The sequence below is a fragment of the Anolis sagrei genome, chromosome 9 (genome assembly GCF_037176765.1).
Source record: "Anolis sagrei isolate rAnoSag1 chromosome 9, rAnoSag1.mat, whole genome shotgun sequence".
In the NCBI taxonomy this organism is placed as follows: Eukaryota; Metazoa; Chordata; class Lepidosauria; order Squamata; family Dactyloidae; genus Anolis; species Anolis sagrei.
This window is the reverse complement of record NC_090029.1, coordinates 7937448-7958185: the sequence shown is the minus strand read 5'-3', so window position 1 is coordinate 7958185 and position 20738 is coordinate 7937448. Positions and strand designations below refer to the sequence as shown.

General features: G+C 45.3%; 1 protein-coding gene across 2 annotated transcripts in view; it reads left to right on the top strand.

Moving 5' to 3' along the window:
* LOC132762611 (neuronal acetylcholine receptor subunit alpha-7) overlaps window positions 1–20738 on the top strand; it is a 155401-nt gene that overhangs the window by 103962 nt on the left and 30701 nt on the right. For both annotated transcript variants that reach the window (XM_067471251.1, XM_067471252.1), the window contains one exon: window positions 15698–15777. In XM_067471251.1, the coding sequence (XP_067327352.1) occupies window positions 15698–15777 (80 nt within the window). The remainder of the gene's footprint in view (window positions 1–15697; window positions 15778–20738) is intronic.

Sequence of the window (20738 nt, the reverse complement as noted above, 5' to 3'; positions counted from 1 at the left end):
AACTCACAAGATGTGTATTTTTCTGTCTGTTTGCTTTGCTCTGTTAGAAATGTAATATATAATGGACTGGTTGCTCTGACACAACAAATAAATATCCATTATTTCGTTACTTTCATTACCTTCGGGAGCACGTAATGGGAAGTCCCCTTCCTGTACAAAAATCATCTCGACGCAAAAGCAAGCAGGAGCGGGTACCGGCTCCTTGCCTGCTTTTTGGCATCAGTAAGGCTTTCGACAAGGTCCCCCATGACCTTCTGGAAAACAAACTAGTCCAATAAGTTCTTGTGGGTCTTTTCGGGCTATATGGTCATGTTCTAGGGGCATTTCTCCTGACGTTTCGCCTGCATCTATGGCAAGCATCCTCAGAGGTGAGGTCTGACCTCTGAGGATGCTTGCCATAGATGCAGGCGAAACATCAGGAGAAATGCCTCTAGAACATGGACCTATAGCCCGAAAAGACCCACAAGAACTTAGTGATTCCGGCCATGAAAGCCTTCGACAAACTAGTCCAATGTGGGCTACGCAAAACTACGGTGAGGTGGATCAGTAATTGGTTAAATGGACGAACCCAGATTCTCCCCAATGCTTCCTCTTCATCCTGGAATGAAGTGACGAGTGGAGTGCCATCAGCAGGGTTCTGTCCTGGGCCCGGTCCTGTTCAACATCTTTATTAATGACTGAGATGAAGGGTTAGAAGGCAGGATCATCAAGTTTGCAGACGACACTAAATTGGGAGGGATAGCCAATACTCCAGAGGACAGGAGCAGGATTCAAAATGATCTTGACAGATTAGAGAGATGGGCCAAAACTAACAAAATGAAGTTCAACAGTGACAAATGCAAGATACTCCACTTTGGCAGGAAAAACGAGATGCAAAGATACAGAATGGGGGACAATGCCTGGCTCGAGAGCAGTCCGTGTGAAAAAGATCTTAGAGTCCTCATGGACAACAAGTTAAACATGAACCAACAATGTGATGTGAAGGCAAGAAAAGCCAATGGGATTTCGGCCTGCATCAATAGGATCATAGTGTCTAGATGCAGGGAAGTCATGCTACCCCTCTATTCTGCTTTGGTTAGACCACACCTGGAATATTGTGTCCAATTCTGGGCACCACAATTCAAGAGAGATATTGACAAGCTGGAATGTGTCCAGAGGAGGGCGACTAAAATGATCAAGGGTCTGGAGAACAAGCCCTATGAGGAGCGGCTTAGGGAACTGGGCATGTTTAGCCTGAAGAAGAGAAGGCTGAGAGGAGATATGATAGCCATGTATAAATATGTGAGAGGAAGCCACAGGGAGGAGGGAGCAAGCTTGTTTTCTGCTTCCTTGGAGACTAGGACGCAATGGAACAATGGCTTCAAACTACAAGAGAGGAGATTCCATCTGAACATGAGGAAGAACTTCCTGACTGTGAGAGCTGTTCAGCAGTGGAACTCTCTGCCCCGGAGTGCAGAATAGAGCATGGGGAGCATAACTTCCCTAGATCTAGAAACTAGATTGAAGCAGGCCAAAATCCCATTGGCTTTTTTTGCCGCCACATCACATTGTTGGCTCATGTTTAACTTGTTGTCCACCAGGACTCCAAGATCTTTTTCACACGTACTGCTCTCGAGTCAGGCATTGTCCCCCATTCTGTATCTTGGCATTTCGTTTTTTCTGCCTAAGTGGAGTACCTTGCGTTTGTCCCTGTTGAACTTCATTTTGTTAGTTTTGGCCATTCATCTCTCTAATCTGTCAAGATCGTTTTGAAAGATGACCCTGTTATACTATGGAAGAGGATTTCAAAACTTGGAAGTAACAGCCAAAAACTATTTTTGTCTTTTTCTCACCTCTAATAATTTTGGATCAGAGGAAAAGAGTCTTTCACAAAGATTATAAATTCTGGGCAGGAATTTTGCCAGAGTGTATGGCTTCATGATAGGCTTTTGATAAAACTTTGGAGTAAAAAAAACCTCGCAGAACAACAAATGCCCTTTGAGCTTCAGTTCTCCTCCTGTTTTTCCGTTTGGTCTCCTCGGCAGGCTTAAATGGATTCTTGCTTCTCATTAGCAATTCAATTTCGATAGCAGCACAACCCTGGATTCCTATGGAGTTTGCATTCCTTACTGAAGATTATTACAACATGGGTTTTCTTCTTCTTCTTCTTTTCCTAACTGGCTTTGAACGCCTGAAGATCAAAAGCTCCTGTTATTTTACATGTCACTTTGGTTGAAAGTGCAAGCGCCACAGGAACTAGTTGGAAGCTGCTTCATGATTCTCTTACTTCCCTGGGCAGGAGAGATCAGGAGAGAACGGCGGTCCCCTGACCATTAACTGGGAAGTCGGACTTATTGAACTAAGTGGGAGATGTGCAAAAAGTAGAAACACAGTATGGAACATGGAAGAGATGTCTGCGTGGAAGTTTGAGTCCAGGCGTCACCTGGATATTTTCCAATTGGTAACTCAAACTTCATGAGCATCATGCGATGATGCGACTCATTGAACAAAGAACCCCATACCACTGAGAAAAGCAGAAAGCAATACGAAAAGAAAATGATCACAAAATGTATTGATTGATTCCATCAAGTAAACCATGGCTTCCTTGAGTTTGTAAGAACTGAGTAGTGTTGTTCATAACAGGATCTCTTAGAGGTCTCTCATCCAGAAATATTGGATGGAACATAACCATAACAAACATAACCATAACAAATTGGCTATACCCCCCGACACCAAATTGGGAGGGATAGCCAATACTCCAGAGGACAGGAGCAGGATTCAAAACGATCTTGACAGATTAGAGAGATGACTGGCCAAAACTAACAAAATGAAGTTCAACAGTGACAAATGCAAGATACTCCACTTTGGCAGGAAAAACGAAATGCAAAGATACAGAATGGGGGACAATGCCTGGCTTGAGAGCAGTATGTGTGAAAAAGATCTTGGAGTCCTCGTGGACAACAAGTTAAACATGAGCCAACAATGTGATGTGGCGGCAAAAAAGCCAATGGGATTTTGGCCTGCATCAAGAGAAGCATAGTGTCTAGATCTAGGGAAGTAATGCTACCCCTCTATTCTGCTCTGCTTAGACCACATCTGGAATATTGTGTCCAATTCTGGGCACCACAATTCAAGAGAGATATTGACAAGCTGGAATGTGTCCAGAGGAGAGCGACTAAAATGATAAAAGGTCTGGAGAACAAGCCCTATGAGGAGCGGCTTAAGGAGCTGGGCATGTTTAGCCTGAAGAAGAGAAGGCTGAGAGGGGATATGATAGCCATGTATAAATATGTGAGAGGAAGCCACAGGGAGGAGGAGGGAGCAAGCTTGTTTTCTGCTTCCCTGGAGACTAGGACACGGAACAATGGCTTCAAACTACAAGAGAGAAGATTCCATCTAAACATGAGGAAGAACTTCCTGACTGTGAGAGCCGTTCAGCAGTGGAACTCTCTGCCCTGGAGTGTGGTGGAGGCTCCTTCTTTGGAAGCTTTTAAACAGAGGCTGGATGGCCATCTGTCAGAGGTGATTTGAATGCAATATTCCTGCTTTTTGGCAGGGGGTTGGACTGGATGGCCCATGAGGTCTCTTCCAACTCTTTGATTCTATGATTCTATTCTATGATTCTATAACCATAACAAATACCAGCAGATGCAAAACAGCAAGGATTCTTTTGTATTGTTGAAGGCTTTCATGGCTTGAATCACTAGGTTGTTCTGTCCCCCCCCCCCCCCCCCCGCTGTCTGTCAATAATAATAATAATAATAATAATAATAATAATAATAATTTATTTATACCCCGCCACCATGTCCCCAAGGGACTCGGAGCGGCTTACATGAGGCCAAGCCCAACAACACATCAATAATGTGATGGCGCGAGTGGCACCACCTATGTGTAGAACTGTTAGTTGCAAGATTTAAACTGTTGTATCAAGCCTAATCCTGCCTTTTTACTTTGCTTATGTATGGTTGGATTGATTGGCTACTTATAGCTGTCAATCAGTATTGTTTGGCTCCACCTCTTCCTGGAGGAGGGGAGTGCTTCCCTTTTCATTGTGCCATCAGAGTTTCTATCGGATGGACGTGAGTAAGTGACTTGGCTCTAAAAGCCCCTGCTTAAATAACCTCTCAGCACCAGTTCTGAAGTTTTTACCCTTGAGTCTTATGCTTCATGTTCAGACCAACCTGAACAACATTGGAAGTCTCAAGTGCCTTCAAACCGGTTCTTTTGGCACCAGAGGAAGATCCTGAGTCTTCAAACAGGATAGAAGTTTGGATAGAAGATGGGGAGACTGGAGAGATCGGCAAGGGGCTTCAGGTGGAAGGAGAAATGGTGGGGCATTGTCTGATTCTAGTTTGGAGGAGGAATTGGGGCAAGGGGCTTGAGCTGCAAAGGGTGTTGGCAGGGCGTTGGCTAGTTCCAGCTCAGAGGAAGAATTGTAAATAAAAGTGGGGTTGGGAAATGGGAACTTCTTGCAGTAGGCAAGGTGTTGATGGGTGTCTGTGAGCTGTGTTTGGGAAGACTTATGTGGACCTGCTCAGCTGCCGTTCTCCGTTTTGGCTTTGTGTAAGACCTGGATTGGCTTTGTGTAAGACCTGGACCTGGACTGTATTTTCGTGTATGCTGACTTCTCCCTCTACTACGCGGATTGGATTCACTATGCTTGCTTCTTTGGGACGACAACTTCGTTTTGGACTGACCATGGTGGATGACCTCGGTGTTTCTGACTACTCTTGTGTGCTGTGACGACCCTTTGTGTGCTGAGACTATCTTCGTTTGTTTTGAGTGCTTTTTCCTGCTGTTTGCATAACTTTAAGTTTAAACTGGATTATATTCCGGTTTAATCTGGGTTATTTTCCAGGTCTTGTTTTTTGGCCCAATTGTGGGTAATTTTATGTTTCACACTGAAGAATAAGTGTTTTGAGCCTTTTTGAGTTAGTTTTTGGCTCCTTTTCGATTGTTAACTAACAAACTGTACTTTAATTAATATTGGTCTGGTGCTTTAACGGGTCTGTCTTGCAACATGATGGATCGTGTTTCTGGCTAGGAGAAATGCACCCTCAATGAGCGTTAAATCGGCATAAGCACAGAAGAAGGATACGGCCTGAAAAGTTATGCTTGTCCCTATTTTCAACCCCATCCCAGCATTGCAGCCTCTCCACACCGCATTGGCTTAATCGGTTTAAGAGCAGATGCTGCACATCTTCCCCGCAATGTGTTTCCAAGACCGGAGGCACAATCAGTTGGCTGCTCCGTCGGAGGAACCGTGCCAGCCCCTGAGCAAGAACCATATTCCTCCAACCTCCTGTGGCTCCTGCCCTTCTCAACATATCCCTCCCAGGCTGGAAGGATAAACAAACATGGCATCTGTCTTTCCCACTTCCTCTCCTGGAATAGGTCACTTGCTTTCTTCTGCCGTGGAAGCAACACAGCACTCTGGCTTCCTTGGTGCCTTCGAGAGTCTCCAACCTTCTTTACCATATGTCCATTGACTCAACCCATTCCTGCTCAGGATGAAAGAAACCAGATTGTCTGCCTTTGTCTCGAGGAGATGCGTTTCTGACAACGGTAGCTTGGTTTCTACTTGGAGCATCCATTGTCACCAGTGGTTCCTTCATCTCACTCATCCTCTGATGCTACAGATGGTGGTGATGCCTCATACTGTTTGTTTATGCGGTTGTCACTTTCCTTCTCTCTCGATCAATCACCTTTATGCTCTCCTTCTCAGACCTGACAAATCCAGTTGGCTTACCGCATGTTTTGAGAGAGCTTCTCTCTATCCCCGTGCTGCGGTTCTCAATCAATTGTTTGGGATGAACCTTGCTCCAGAGTTCTTCGTGGAGCCAGCTACATCTTCTTGTCAAATTCTAGTTTAGTTTTTCTACGCTCGTGTTAAAACCTTGACCTGTGTAGTTATATGAATCTCAAAAGAGGGGAAAATGAAAGCGAAGGGCTTCCAAAACGCTCCAAGGGAGGTCAGCAGAACAGGTGTGTTCTATATGATCCTATCAAAGATTACAAAGACTATATTATTCCAACACCACGGGCAGCTAGTTTGCTTCTAGGCACGATTCAAAGCATTGCTTATGACCTATAAAGCCCTAAATGGCTCATGTCTAGGCTATCAGCTGAGTTGTATTTCTCTGTGTGAATGACGGTTCTGGAGAACACGGTTTGAATCGTCACTCAAGCCACGAAACGTTCTGGATGTCACTGGGAACTCTTTCAACTCTTTGTGACCTCCTGGACCAGCCCAGGCCAGAGCTCACTGACAGCAGCTACCCCCAGCTCCTTCAAAGTCAATGTTGCTCTTGGTTGGCCCCTCTTCCTTTTTCCTTCCATTTTCCCCAGCACCATTCTCTTCTCCAAGCTTTCCTGTCTTCTCAAGATGTGGCCAAAGGACTTCATCTTTACCTCTAATATCCTTCCTTCCAGTGAGCAGCCAGGCTTTATTTCCTGGAGGATGGACTGGTTGGATTTTCTCATGGTCCAAGGCACTCTTAGGATTTTCCTCAAAAGCGCCTCTCTTCCTTTGCTCAGCCTTCCTTATGGTCCAGCTCTCACATAGAATCATAGAATCATAGAATCAAAGAGTTGGAAGAGACCTCATGGGCCATCCAGTCCAACCCCCTGCCAAGAAGCAGGAATATTGCACTCAAATCACCCCTGACAGATGGCCATCCAGCCTCTGCTTAAAAGCTTCCAAAGAAGGAGCCTCCACCACACTCCGGGGCAGAGAGTTCCACTGCTGAACGGCTCTCACAGTCAGGAAGTTCTTCCTCATGTTCAGATGGAATCTCCTCTCTTGTAGTTTGAAGCCATTGTTCCGCGTCCTAGTCTCCAAGGAAGCAGAAAACAAGCTTGCTCCCTCCTCCCTGTGGCTTCCTCTCACATATTTATACATGGCTATCATATCTCCTCTCAGCCTTCTCTTCTTCAGGCTAAACATGCCCAGTTCCCTAAGCCGCTCCTCATAGGGCTTGTTCTCCAGACCCTTGATCATTTTAGTCGCCCTCCTCTGGACATCCATAGGTTACTATGGGGAATACAATTGCTTTAACTATACAGAACTTTGTTGCCAGTGTGATGTCTCTACTCTTCACTATTTTATCGAGATTTGTCCTTGCTCTCCTCCCAAGAATAGTGTCCCTATGTCGCAGTTTTTCACTTACCGCAGGTGGTCCTGGAACTTTTTTAAATTTTTTAAATATTTATTGTACCATACATAGAAACATACAATCTTCAAAATAAGCAGTCAAAATACCAGTATTTTCCCCAGTCCCATCACCACCACCACCCCATCTCTCTTCCCCCCCCCCCCCCGTCCTATAGTAACTTTTCCTTTCACTAATATAATCTTGGAGTATATAGTTGGCTAGATATTTATACCAAGTTTTTATATCGCATTTCTTGTGGTCCTTCCAGCCTAGGGCAACTGAGGCTTGCATCATATGTTTTATTATTTCCTCTCATTCTTTAAATTTACCTTTACCTTCCATTTTCTGAGTCAAAAATTGAGTCTTGTTCCATTCTATATCTATCCCTAATAGCTCCTCCATTTCCTTCTTGATTATTTCATGGAACTTTTGTATTTTTTCGCATTCCCACCACATGTGGGTGTATGTTCCGGTTTTCGTAATATGTGTAAGTGAAGAAACATTGTATATATCTGTGGAAAGTCCAGGCAGGGAGAAAGAACTCTTGTCTGTTGGACTCTTGTCTCATTCACACTGACCTCCAACAGACCAGAGTTCTTTCTCCCACCCTGGACATTCCACAGATGTATAAAAGTCAATTTTCCTAGTTTCTAACAGACCTCACAACTTCTGAGGATGCCTGCCACAGATGCAGGCAAAACGTCAGGAGTGAATGCTTCTGGAACATGGTCATACAGCCCAAAAAACCTACAACAACCCATTTGAAGGAATTGAAATGGCAGGGAGAAAGTTTGAGGAAAAGAGGAAAAGAGACAAAAAAAGAGAGTTCCTGAGGTCTGTAAAAACACAGTTTATTCTCATTTGGCGCCAACCGGATATGGACTCTGCTGGTGTTCCAGAAAACAGGGTACTGAACAAAAGAATTGCCCTGGTTTATATACCCTTTAAAATAATATGCATACATCATACAAGCATCACAATGTGCATCACAAAATTCCACTTTTACATTGACTCCAAGATTTTAACTTCAACACCTTCAATCTTCCATTAAGCACCTTTATCTAAAGAGTGCTCATTAAGAGGACCATCGCATACCCCATAGAGCCAGAATGTCTACCAAGCTACTGATAGCAAGAGCTTCCATCCACCCTGAGATAAGTCCTTCCTGAAGAAGCCTCTTGATAGCCAGGCTCATTAATCTTACGATAAGTCCTGATGGTACCAAAATGGAAGAATCTCTTGAAATCTGCCAGAAGCCTTTAGACATTCATTTCCTAGAGCCTGGCCTCTCTGTGACATCTAATTTGCCCAATTGAAATGAAGTTCATGCATACATACTAGGCTTGGTTGATCAAGAAAAAAATGGTTGTAAACTCGTTTCGTATATAGGGGGCGCTGGCATTTTGATTTTAAATTATTTCTCAAATTTTCTTGAAAAAAAAGATCAGAAATAGCAAAAATCTGAATAGCTTTGTTTACTTCGTTAATGGAAGGTGTCCCTCCCCCTGTTAGTTTAAAATCTCACAGTTTCCCTGGCCTCGCTGGCAATGTGGAAGGGCGAGGTGTGTGTGGCTATGCCCAGCTCTTCCTGAAGGCCACGCCCCCAGTGGCCTTCAGGAACAGCTGTTCTTTCCCATGGCCACTTCCTTCCTCTTTGCATCGGCGGCTTTGCACACCCGGCGATGCAAATAGGGAGGAGGTGGAACGTTGGTAAGAACAGCTGTTCCTGAAGGCCACTGAGGGCATGGCCTTCAGGAGGAGCTGGGCGTAGCCACGCCCACCTCATTCCCCTGTCATCCATCGCCATTCAGTCACCCAGGAAAGGCAAACTGCGAGATTTTTAAAACTAATCTCGCAGTTTGCCTCCCCTGGGTGACTGAATGGCGATGGATGGCAGGCAGGGGAATGAGGTGGATGTAGCTACTAGGGCTGGGCGGTTTCATTTCGTTAATTCGTAATTCGTTAAAAAATTCGTTAATTTTTCAATTACAAAACGATAACGAACCAGTCTGGAGCAATTTTTTTAAAAAACGAATTTTTAAATCGTTTCGTAAATGTTTTGTATTTTGTTATTGTATTCGTTTCGTTATCGTTTTGAGGTCGTTTCGTTATTATTTCCGCATGTCTGGGGCAAGTTTTATAGTTGTTTTTGGTTTTCTAAGGGTTTTTATAGTTGTTTTTGGTTTAATTAAGCTTCAGAAGTTCCCCCTGTCCCATTTGGAGGTTTTTTAGCATATTGCGCGGTCGCGTCCGCCATTAACGAATCGATTCGTTATTGTTTCAGAAATCGATTCGTTATTGTTTTGTAATTTTTTTCACATTTACGAAATTTCGTAAATATCGAACTTTTTTAAAGGAAAATTTTGTAATTATTTTAAATAACGAAACGCAAAAACCCCCAAAAAACGAATCGATTTTAGAAACAAATTTTTCCGTTGTTACCCAGGCCTAGTGGATGTAGCTATGCCCAGCTCTTCTTGACGGCCACTGGGGGCGTGGCCTTCAGGAAGAGCTGGGCGTAGCCACACACATCTCGCCCTTCCGCATCGCCGCTTGTTGCCAGGGAGGCCAGGGAAACTGCGAGATTGTAAAGTCTGCACCAGATTTACAATCTCGCAGTTTCCCTGCCCTCCCTGGCAACAAGCGGCGATGCGGAAGGGCGAGGTGGGCATGGCTACACCCAGCACTTCTTGACGGCCACTGGGGGCGTGGCCTTCAGGAAGAACTGGGTGTAGCCGCACCCACCTCGCCCTTCCGCATCGCCAGGGAGGCCAGGGAAACTGCGAGATTGTAAAGTTTGCACCAGACATACAAAAATAATTCCGAAAAATGGGTAAATTGTTTCAATTCGTAATTACTCCTCACACTATTCCGGCATGGCTCGAAATTGTTTCTAAAATCATTTAAATACGAATTCATTCCGATTTTAGAAACTTCCGAACCAGATCAACCAAGCCTAATACATACATCTCCCTTTGTGATTTCATGTATTTTCTAATTCCTATCTCCAATATGGTTACATTCAATATATATTTTCCAATATGTGCATCATGTATTTTCATCATGCCTTCATAAAAGTGATCTGTCTTTGCTGATATTGGAGGATCTTCTCACCTGGAGATACTGAAGATCTATACGCAAAGTCTGAATTGTGGGTCCTTCCTCAGATTTCAGGGAGGACTTGGTGAAAATAGCCTGTCTTGGTTACAGAAATCATCAGGACTTTTCTTTTACTTTGGTTGGTGAGGGGTTTAATTTGCAGCAAAAGAGATCCACGCTTGGCTCAGCTTCACTAAATATAGTCTCCGGAAGGGACTGGGAAAGCACAGTTGTGGTTTGCAGCTGAGCATATGCTCCGCTCGAAAAAGACATCTTGGCAGACTTTTGTTTCTCTTCAGTAATTGCCAACATTTTCATTTGCCAGTTTATCAACTTCTGTAAGTGTTCTTATTGAAGACATGATGACTTGAGTTACCCAAGATCCTGTCGCTAGTACAGAAATGGAACAGACAGCCGAATAAAAAAGGGAAAGCAAGGACTAAAAAATGATTATCAGGAAACTGGTCCCACAGCAAGCTGGCTTCAGAAAAGGCAAAAGCTGCACATCGCAAGTGCTGAACCTGACTCAGCACACAGAAGATGGATTTGAAAGGCAGCAGATCACAGGAGCTGTCTTCATAGACCTGTCAGCAGCCTATGATACTGTGAACCACCACGGCCTCCTCCTGAGAAAAATGTATAATATCACAAAGGACGACCACCTCACCCGCCTCATAGGAAACCTGCTACAAAACAGGAGCTTTTTTGTTGAGTTCCAGGGCCAGAGAAGCAGAAGGCGGAAACAGAAGAACGGCCTGCCTCAGGGGAGCGTGCTTGCTCCATCCATGTTCAACATCTACACAAATGACCAGCCACTGCCAGAAGGGACAGAGAGTTTCATCTATGCTGATGATCATGCCATTACTGCTCAAGCAGGGAGCTTTGAGATGGTAGAACAGAAGCTCTCTGAAGCTCTAGGTTCTCTTACTGCCTATTACAGGGAAAACCAACTGATCCCTAATCCATCTAAAACACAGACATGCGCCTTTCACCTTAAGAACAGACAAGCATCCTGAGCTCTGAGGATTACCTGGGAAGGAATCCCACTGGAGCATTGCAACACACCCAAATACCTGGGAGTCACTTTGGACCGTGCTCTGACCTACAAGAAGCACTGCCTGAACATCAAACAAAAAGTGGGCGCTAGAAACAACATCATACGAAAGCTGACTGGCACAACCTGGGGATCACAACCAGACACAGTGAAGACATCTGCCCTTGCGCTGTGCTACTCTGCTGCTGAGTATGCATGCCCAGTGTGGAACACATCTCACCACACTAAAACAGTAGATGTGGCTCTTAATGACACATGCCGCATTATCACGGGGTGTCTGCGCCTACACCACTGGAGAAATTACACTGCTTAGCCGGTATTGCACCACCTGACATCCGCCGGGAAGTAGCAGCCAATAGTGAAAAGACCAAGGCAGAGACATCTCCAGCTCATCCCCTGTTTGGGTATCAGCCAGCACGTCAACGACTTAAATCAAGACATAGTTTTCTTAGATCTACAGAGACACTCGCTGGAACACCCCAGCAAGCGAGAGTCCAAAAGTGGCAGGCTCAAACCCATGGCTGATACCAAATGAGAGACTCCCCCCTGGGCACACAGAAGACTGGGCGACTTGGAAGGCGCTGAACAGACCGAGCTCTGGCACCACGAGATGCAGAGCCAATCTTAAGAAATGGGGCTACAGGGTGGAATCCTCGGCATGTGAGTGCGGAGAAGAACAAACCACTGACCACCTGCTGCAATGCACCCTGAGCCCTGCCACATGCACAATGGAGGACCTTCCTAAATATATCAGGAAACTCTCATGAGAACAACACAACTAAGGCAAGGAGAGAAGAGACAATAAATAGTTTCCTGCTTCCCATGCTTTGTAGCCATATCCAACCCGAGATTGCTAGCTTAGCGGTAGCATTTGACAGCTGTGATGTTTAGCTCTCCCTGGCTGCCGATTCCGAACACACGCCTTGCTGAGAGATTGACAAATGTATTAAACACAGTATTGGAAGCCTTCTGCTGGCAACTTGAACAATCGGGAGGAGACAGCTGGGAACTTGATGCTTTTGGAATGCGGTGCATAGCTTTGTTTGCAAACTGTTCATATATCCATCCTGATTTTCGTTCTGTAGGATTGCCCGGGCAAATGCCTACATAATCCTTCTGTGCCATTTTTTTTTGTGTTGTTATTTTGCTTCGGGAAGAAAGGTATTTGAAGAACTGCAACCGGCTTTCAAGAGGCTCTCAAAGGAATCCCTTATAAGTGACCTGCTTCTCTTCAGCAGAAATGCAAAATAGTTTTAAAAAATTGCATTCAAATAGAAAACAACAAAGATGTGGAGGTTTTTTTTGCTTCTGAAGGATCCAGACTCCATCTTCTGTGCCCTAAGGCCATTAGATGAAGCCTTGCTCCAAATCTGTCGTTTATGTGTGTTGCACTCCAAGGCTGGGAAGCACCTCTGTACTTAACACGCACTCCAGTCCAAGATAAAATAGCAAAGCAGTTTATTAAGAATATATATGAAAAGCAATTCAGCAAAATCGTATACAAAAAAATCAGGGTCCAAGTATCGGAAATTTTAGTATAGGAGTATCACCCTTGTTTGGATATCAGCCAGCATTCCAACACCTTAAAGCAAGAAATAGTTTTCTACAGAGACACTTGCTGGAATACCTCAGCAAGCGAGAGTCCAAAAGTGGCAGGCTAAAACCCAGAAACTCAATCAATGACTGATACCAAATGAGAGACTCCCTCCTGGGCAAACAGAAAAATGGGTGACTTGGAAGGTGCTGAACAGACTGCACTCTGGCACCACGAGATGCAAAGCCAAACTTAAGAAATGGGGCCACAAAGTGGAGTCTACGAAATGCGAGTGTGGAGAAGACCAAACCACAGACCACCTACTACAATGCAACCTGAGCCCTGCCACAGGCACAATGGAGGACCTTTTTATAGCAATACCAGAGGCATGCCAAGTGGACAGCTACTGGCCAAAGGCAGGATCATCACGTTTGCAGATGACACCAAATTGAGAGGGAGAGCCAATACTCCAGAGGACAGGAGCAGAATTCAAAACGATCTTGACAGATTAGAGAGATGAATGGCCAAAACTAACAAAATGAAGTTCAGTGGGGACAAATGCAAGATACTCCACTTAGGCAGAAAAAACGAAAGCAAAGATACAGAATGGGGGACAATGCCTGGCTCGAGAGCAGTACGTGCGAAAAAGATATTGGAGTCCTCGTGGACAACAAGTTAAACATGAGCCAACAATGTGATGTGGCGGCAAAAAAAGCCAGTGGGATTTTGGCCTGCATCAATAGGAGCATAGTGTCTAGATCTAAGGAAGTAATGCTCCCCATGCTCTATTCTGCTTTGGTTAGACCACACCTGGAATATTGTGTCCAATTCTGGGCACCACAATTCAAGAGAGATATTGACAAGCTGGAATGTGTCCAGAGGAAGGCGACTAAAATGATCAAGGGTCTGGAGAACAAGCCCTGTGAGGAGCGGCTTAAGGAGCTGGGCATGTTTAGCCTGAAGAAGAGAAGGCTGAGAGGAGATATGATAGCCATGTATAAATATGTGAGAGGAAGCCACAGGGAGGAAGGAGCAAGCTTGTTTTCTGCTTCCCTGGAGACTAGGACGCGGAACAATGGCTTCAAACTACAAGAGAGGAGATTCCACCTGAACATGAGGAAGAACTTCCTGAGTGTGAGAGCCGTTCAGCAGTGGAACTCTCTGCCCCGGAGTGTGGTGGTGGCTCCTTCTTTGGAAGCTTTTAAACAGAGGCTGGATGGCCATCTGTCAGAAGTGATTTGAATGCAATATTCCTGCTTCTTGGCAGAATGGGGTTGGACTGGATGGCCCATGAGGTCTCTTCCAACTCTTTGATTCTATGATTCTATGATATATGAAAAGCAATTAAGCAAAATAGTATAAAAATCAGGGTCCAAGTATTGGAAATCTTAGTATAGGAGTATCACCCTTGTTTGAATATCAGCCAGCATGCCAACACCTTAAATCAAGAAGTAGTTTTCTCCAGAGACACTTGCTGGAATACCTCAGCAAGTGAGAGTCCAAAAGTGGCAGGCTAAAATCCAAAACATCAATCAATATCAAATGAGAGACTTCCCTCCTGGGCACACAGAAAACTGGGCGACTTGGAAGGTGCTGAACAGACTGTGCTCTGGCACCACGAGATGCAGAGCCAACCTTAAGAAATGGGGCTACAAAGTGGAATCCACGACATGGGAAGGAGGGGGTCATAGGGACACACGAAACTGACATTATTTGGAAAGGAGCTGCAAAGACCATCCAGCCCAACCTCATTTGGCAGCAAAGCAAGACACCATCAAAGCCCTCACAACAGATGGCCAACCAGTTGGAAGGGAGCCCTAAAGGCCATCCAGTCCAACCCCCTCCCTCCCTCCCTCCCTTTCTCTACTTCCCTTCCTTCTCCTTCCCTCCCTTCCTCCCTTTCTTTCCTTCCTTCTTCTCCTCCCCTCACCAGCTTCATCCTCCTTTATTAAATCTACAGTCAAACCTTCCACACTGCCATGTAAAATCCAGATTATCTACTTAGGACTGGATTATATGGCAGTCTAGACACACACATGCGTGCGCGCACATGCACACACATAAGCATGGATGTTGAATCACTGGTTGGTGTGATATGTGTGTATATATATTATATGTATATATTATACATATATATTATTATTATATATACTACTATATAATATAATGTTACTACTATATATTACTATATTAAATCGACTCATAGAATAGACTTAGAAGGGACTCTACCATGGTATTGGGGGAGAACAGACAGGAAGGAAGGAGAGAAGGAAGGAGGGAGCGAAAGAAGGAAAGAGGGAAGGAAGGAGAGAAGGAAGGAAGGAAAGAAAGAGGTACTGAAGAAAGGAAGAAGAGAAAGTAGTAAGGAAAGAAAAAAGGGAAGGGAAGGGAAGGCAGGAAAGAGGTAAAGAAGGAAGGAAGGAGAAAAGGAAATAAAAAGTGAAAGAAGGAAGGAAACAGGGAGGAAAGAAAGGAGACACAGGAAGAAGTAGAGAAAGGGGGAGGGAGGGAAGGAAGGAAAGAGAGAAGGAAGGATGAAACCAAAGAGTGAAAGAAGGAATGAAAGAAAGAGGTAGAGAAGGAAGAAAGGAGAGAAAGGGGAAGGGGAAGAAAAAGGGGGGAAGGAATAGGTAAGTACCTCTCTTTCATAATAGTCCAGATGTCTACCTCTACTCTGAAAATTCTTACTGTAGGCTACAGCAACGCGTGGCAGGGTACAGCTAGTAAATAATAAATATTGGGTGATTCCAAAGTTGGCTCTCCAGATGTTGCAAGACTTTGGTGGCCCAACTATGGCAACCACATCTTGGTACACTTACGTAAAACTGAATTTGATAATTGATGGAATAATTGTCCTTTGCTTTGTTCTTGTTTCAGTGCAGATGAGCGCTTTGATGCCACATTTCATACCAACGTTTTGGTGAACTCCTCTGGATATTGCCAGTATCTTCCCCCAGGTAAGAATGTGTCCGGATTGCTACAGAAATGACATTTCTCAGGATACTGTGTCTGAAAACTAGAGGGATTTAGCTTTGCTGCAAAACTCTGATATCGAGCTCCCTTTCGGAGGGATCTCCCTGTGAGAGAAGATCCCTGAGGACTACACCAAAGAGAGTCCTTAAACCTTGGTGAGGCCAGGAAAAGCCAATTTCAGCGATAAAAATATTTAAAATAATAAATCTCCACCAAAAGCGGAAGAATTTCAGTGATCGAGGTGTTTTATTAGCGATTCAGCTGAGATTGGATGCATTGCAGGAATCATTCCACCACAAGCATACTGCTAGGCATTTTACAGGCATTTTTATAGACAAAATACAGCAAAACCTTTTGAATTTCCCGCCCGCCCCTCTCCGCCTGGCTTCGCGCTGATTGGTTGACAGCGCAAACAGCTGGGAGGAGGCTTGCTGGCCCGCCTCGCCATGGGCCAATCAGCAAGTTCCTTCGCCTCTATGGATGGACGAATCAGAAGTAGGCAAGGCGGGATGTCCGCGGACAATGGGGGGAAATGATGGGATTAGGGATTGCCAACCAGCTGGAATGTGAGGCTTTGTTTTTGGCAGGCAAGGCGCAATCTTCATCTGAAAGGCTTTCCTGTCCTTGAGTTTTGGGAAGAAAACAAACAGGATCAGGCGGCGGACCTCAGTGGGGTCAACGCTGCCCTTTGTGAATTTAATCTTTTTTCCCAAAGTCTCATAGACATCCTCATAGAATCATAGAATCATAGAATCAAAGAGTTGGAAGAGACCTCACGGGCCATCCAGTCCAACCCCGTTCTGCCAAGAAGCAATATTGCATCTCACTAGACATGCTCAGAGGGCGAGATAAAGAAATCATAATGGCTATTGTTTCATGCAGATGAGTTGATCAACAAAAGAGTTTCGAGGGAGGCAGGGATTCTCCCTCGAGCATTTCAACAGTCCTTGGTCACATTTTCTAGGGCAAAAGGCAAAGGGGAAAGGCAATATTTCATAGCAAGATACATACATTCATAATCATAAGCATTTCATAGCAACGAAACCCTATCTTTGTCCCACATTCCAAGTATATTTAATAAGAGAATTAAATTTTTTTATGAAGAAGCCTGTAGTCCAATGTTTTAAAAGGTCTTTGAGGAAAGTTCATGAGGGAGATAGTATGTACTGAAGTCCAAGGCAGAGAGTCCATGATCATTGGGAAGGCTGGCAGATGAAACCCCAGCTGTGCTGCAACTGATTCACGCTTTTGGACACTACAACTCTCACAAAGGGCAGAAGTCCCAAGATCCAGCCATTCCCCAAAAGCCTCGTGGGGTCCTTGTTGTTGTCAGTGCCTTGGCAATGTGACCAAGACTTAACCTTTGTTGTGTAGTCTGGTGCCCTTGCCCTTTGCAGAACTATAAGTCACTATCCCTTATTTTGGGGGAGGGGGGTGCTCAACATCAACTCCACCAATGAAGTTATACTAGGGTTGTTGCAATTGCAAAAGTAGGTATTGGATACCACCTTGAGTAGAGATAGGGCGTATGGTTCTGCAATGATAGATCATAGAATCATAGAATCAAAGAGTTGGAAGAGACCTCATGGGCCAGCCAGTCCAACCCCATTCTGCCAAGAAGCAGGAATATTGAGGTGACCAGGGGAGCATTCGCACAGTTAAAACTTGTGCACCAGCTGCGCCCGTACCTTGGGAAGTCTGACTTGGCCACGGTAGTCCACGCTCTGGTTACATCCTGTTTAGACTACTGCAACGCTCTCTACGTGGGGTTGCCTTTGAAGACAGCTCGGAAGCTCCAACTAGTCCAACGCTCGGCACCAGCTGCGCCCGTACCTTGGGAAGTCTGACTTGGCCACGATAGTCCACGCTCTGGTTACATCCCGTTTAGACTACTGCAACGCTCTCTATGTGGGGTTGCCTTTGAAGACAGCTCGGAAGCTCCAACTAGTCCAACGCTTGGCACCAGCTGCGCCCGTACCTTGGGAAGTCTGACTTGGCCACGGTAGTCCACGCTCTGGTTACATCCCGTATAGACTACTGCAACACTCTCTACGTGGGGTTGCCTTTGAAGACTGCCCAAAAGCTTCAAATGATCCAATGGACAGTAGCCAGATTGCTAACAGGAGAGCACACAACTCCTGTGTTGCGCCATATCCACTGGTTGCCAGTTTGCTATCGGGCACAATTCAAAGTGCTGGCGTTAGCCTATAAAGCCCTAAGTGGTTCTGGCCCAAATTACCTGTCCAAAGGCATTTCCCCTTATAGTAATAATAATAATAATAATAATAATAATAATAATAATAATAATACTTTATTTGTACCCCGCTACCATCTCCCCAAGGGACTCGGCGCGGCTTACATGAGGCTGAGCCCAAACACAATACAAGCAATTATAACAACTGTACAAGCAATTAAAAAAACAATAAACACACAACATTATCAATAAGACAACACACAATTAAAAACAGTGAGAAGGCCAAATGTAAAAAAATAAAATTGGAAATAGTGCTGAGGCCTGGACGAAAAGGTGATAGTGGCGTTTGTGGAAGACATACGAGCAGACCTAAAAGTATAAAGTGCTTTGGAGGGACAAAGTGCTATGGGATTATTATTCCGGGAAGGCACACTGGAACAACCACGTCTTCAAGCTCCTCCTAAAGACTGCCAGGGTTGGGGCCTGCCTGATGTCCTTTGGGAGTGAGTTCCAGAGTCGAGGGGCCACCACCAAAAAGGCCCTCTCTCTCGTCCCCACCAATCACGCCTGCGATGCTGGTGGGATTGAGAGCAGGGCCTCAGCAGATGAACGAGGAGATCGTGTGGGTTCGTACACAGAGATGCGGTCACGCAGGTAGGCCGGTCCCAAACCATTCAGGGCTTTGAAGGTAAGAACCTGCACCTTGAATTGGGTCCGGTAGATGAATGGCAGCCAGTGGAGCTCCTTGAACAGGAGGGATGACCGCTCCCTGTAAGGAGCCCCAGTTAACAACCTGGCTGCCGCCCATTGGATCATCTGAAATTTCTTGGCCGTTTTCAAGGGTAGCCCCACGTAGAGTGCATTGCAGTAATCCAGTCTAGAGGTGACTAAGGTGACTAACCCTCCAGGACTTTAAGATCATCTGAAGAGGCCCTGCTCTCGGTCCCGCCTTCGTCACAAGCGTGGCTGGCGGGTACAAGAGACAGGGCCTTCTCAGTGGTGGCCCCTCGGCTATGGAATGCCCTCTCTAAGGATATTAGATCAGCCCCTCCCTTCTAACATTTTGAAAGAGAGTCAAGACTTGGCTCTTTGAGCAGGCATTTCCAAATACAATGAAACAGACATAGTAAAATGGAATGTTTGGATTATGTGATTGGACAATGTTTCTAATAGGAGACCTTAATGTTCATGTTTTTACTGATTTTGTTATGGTTTTTATCATTCAACTAGCTTGGGGACCCGGCGCTGCCCGGGTTATTTGAGAAAGGAATTGTGTCTCAAGGTTGGTCTTTATCAGTTATTTATATGGCTCGCAGTGGATATCAGGAAGTTAGTGAAGGTACTGCAAGTCCCATCATCTGTGGTCCATCCTCCTCCAAACTGCACCAGGATGGAAAATGGGACTTGTGGGCTCTGTGTGCGAAGTTTGGTCTTGATCAGTCATTGGACGAAGATCACAGCAGTTTCAGAAAGTGAGTGGTTGTACTGCAAGTCCCATCACCCATGGTCCATCCTCTTCCAAACTGCAGTAGGATGTAGAGGGTTAGGGTTGGAGCGAAGGTACTGCAAATCCCTTAGGCCCTTTCCTTTCTCTTCTCATCCACTTGAGAATGTTAGAATGCTTTTCTTTTTGGTCGTGTCAGGAGCGACTTGAGAAACTGCAAGTCGCTTCTGGTGTGAGAGAATTGGCCGTCTGCAAGGATGTTGCCCAGAGGACGCCAGAATGTTTTGATCTTTTACTATCCTTGTGGGAGGCTTCTCTCATGTCCCCGCATGAGGAGCTGGAGCTGACGGAGGGAGCTCATCCACGCCCCCCCCCCCCCCCCGGATTCGAACCTGCGACCTGTCAGTCTTCAGTCCTGCCAGCACAGGGGTTTAACCCACTGCGCCACTGGGGGCTCCTGTTGAGGCTGGCCAATCAGAAACCATACGCAAATTTCCATTCCTCTTTCAGCCACTTGAGAATGCTAGAATGTTGTGACTGGCCAATCAGAGACCATATGCAAATTGTACCACAGTGGCAGCCAATCAGAAAGCTGCCACATACACCTCCCGCCGCATACATACAAACACACATACAAACACTGACTTTTATTAATGACTTAGATGAAGGGCTAGAAGGCAGGATCATCAAGTTTGCAGACGACACCAAATTGGGAGGGATAGCCAATACTCCAGAGGACAGGAGCAGGATTCAAAATGATCTTGACAGGTTAGAGAGATGAATGGCCAAAACTAACAAAATGAAGTTCAACGGGGATAAATGCAAGATACTCCACTTTGGCAGGAAAAACGAAATGCAAAGATACAGAAGGGGGGACAATGCCTGGCTTGAGAGCAGTACGTGTGAAAAAGATCTTGGAGTCCTCGTGGACAACAAGTTAAACATGAGCCAACAATGTGATGTGGCGGCAAAAAAAGCCAACGAGATTTTGGCCTGCATCAAGAGGAGCCGAGTGTCTAGATCTAGGTAAGTCATGCTCCCCATGCTCTATTCCGCTTTGGTTAGACCACACCTGGAATATTGTGTCCAATTCTGAGCACCACAATTCAAGAGAGATATTGACAAACTGGAATGTGTCCAGAGGAGGGCGACTAAAATGATCAAGGGTCTGGAGAACAAGCCCTGTGAGGAGAGGCTTAAGGAGCTGGGCATGTTTAGCCTAAAGAAGAGAAGGCTGAGAGGAGATATGATAGCCATGTATAAATATGTGAGAGGAAGCCACAGGGAGGAGGGAGCAAGCTTGTTTT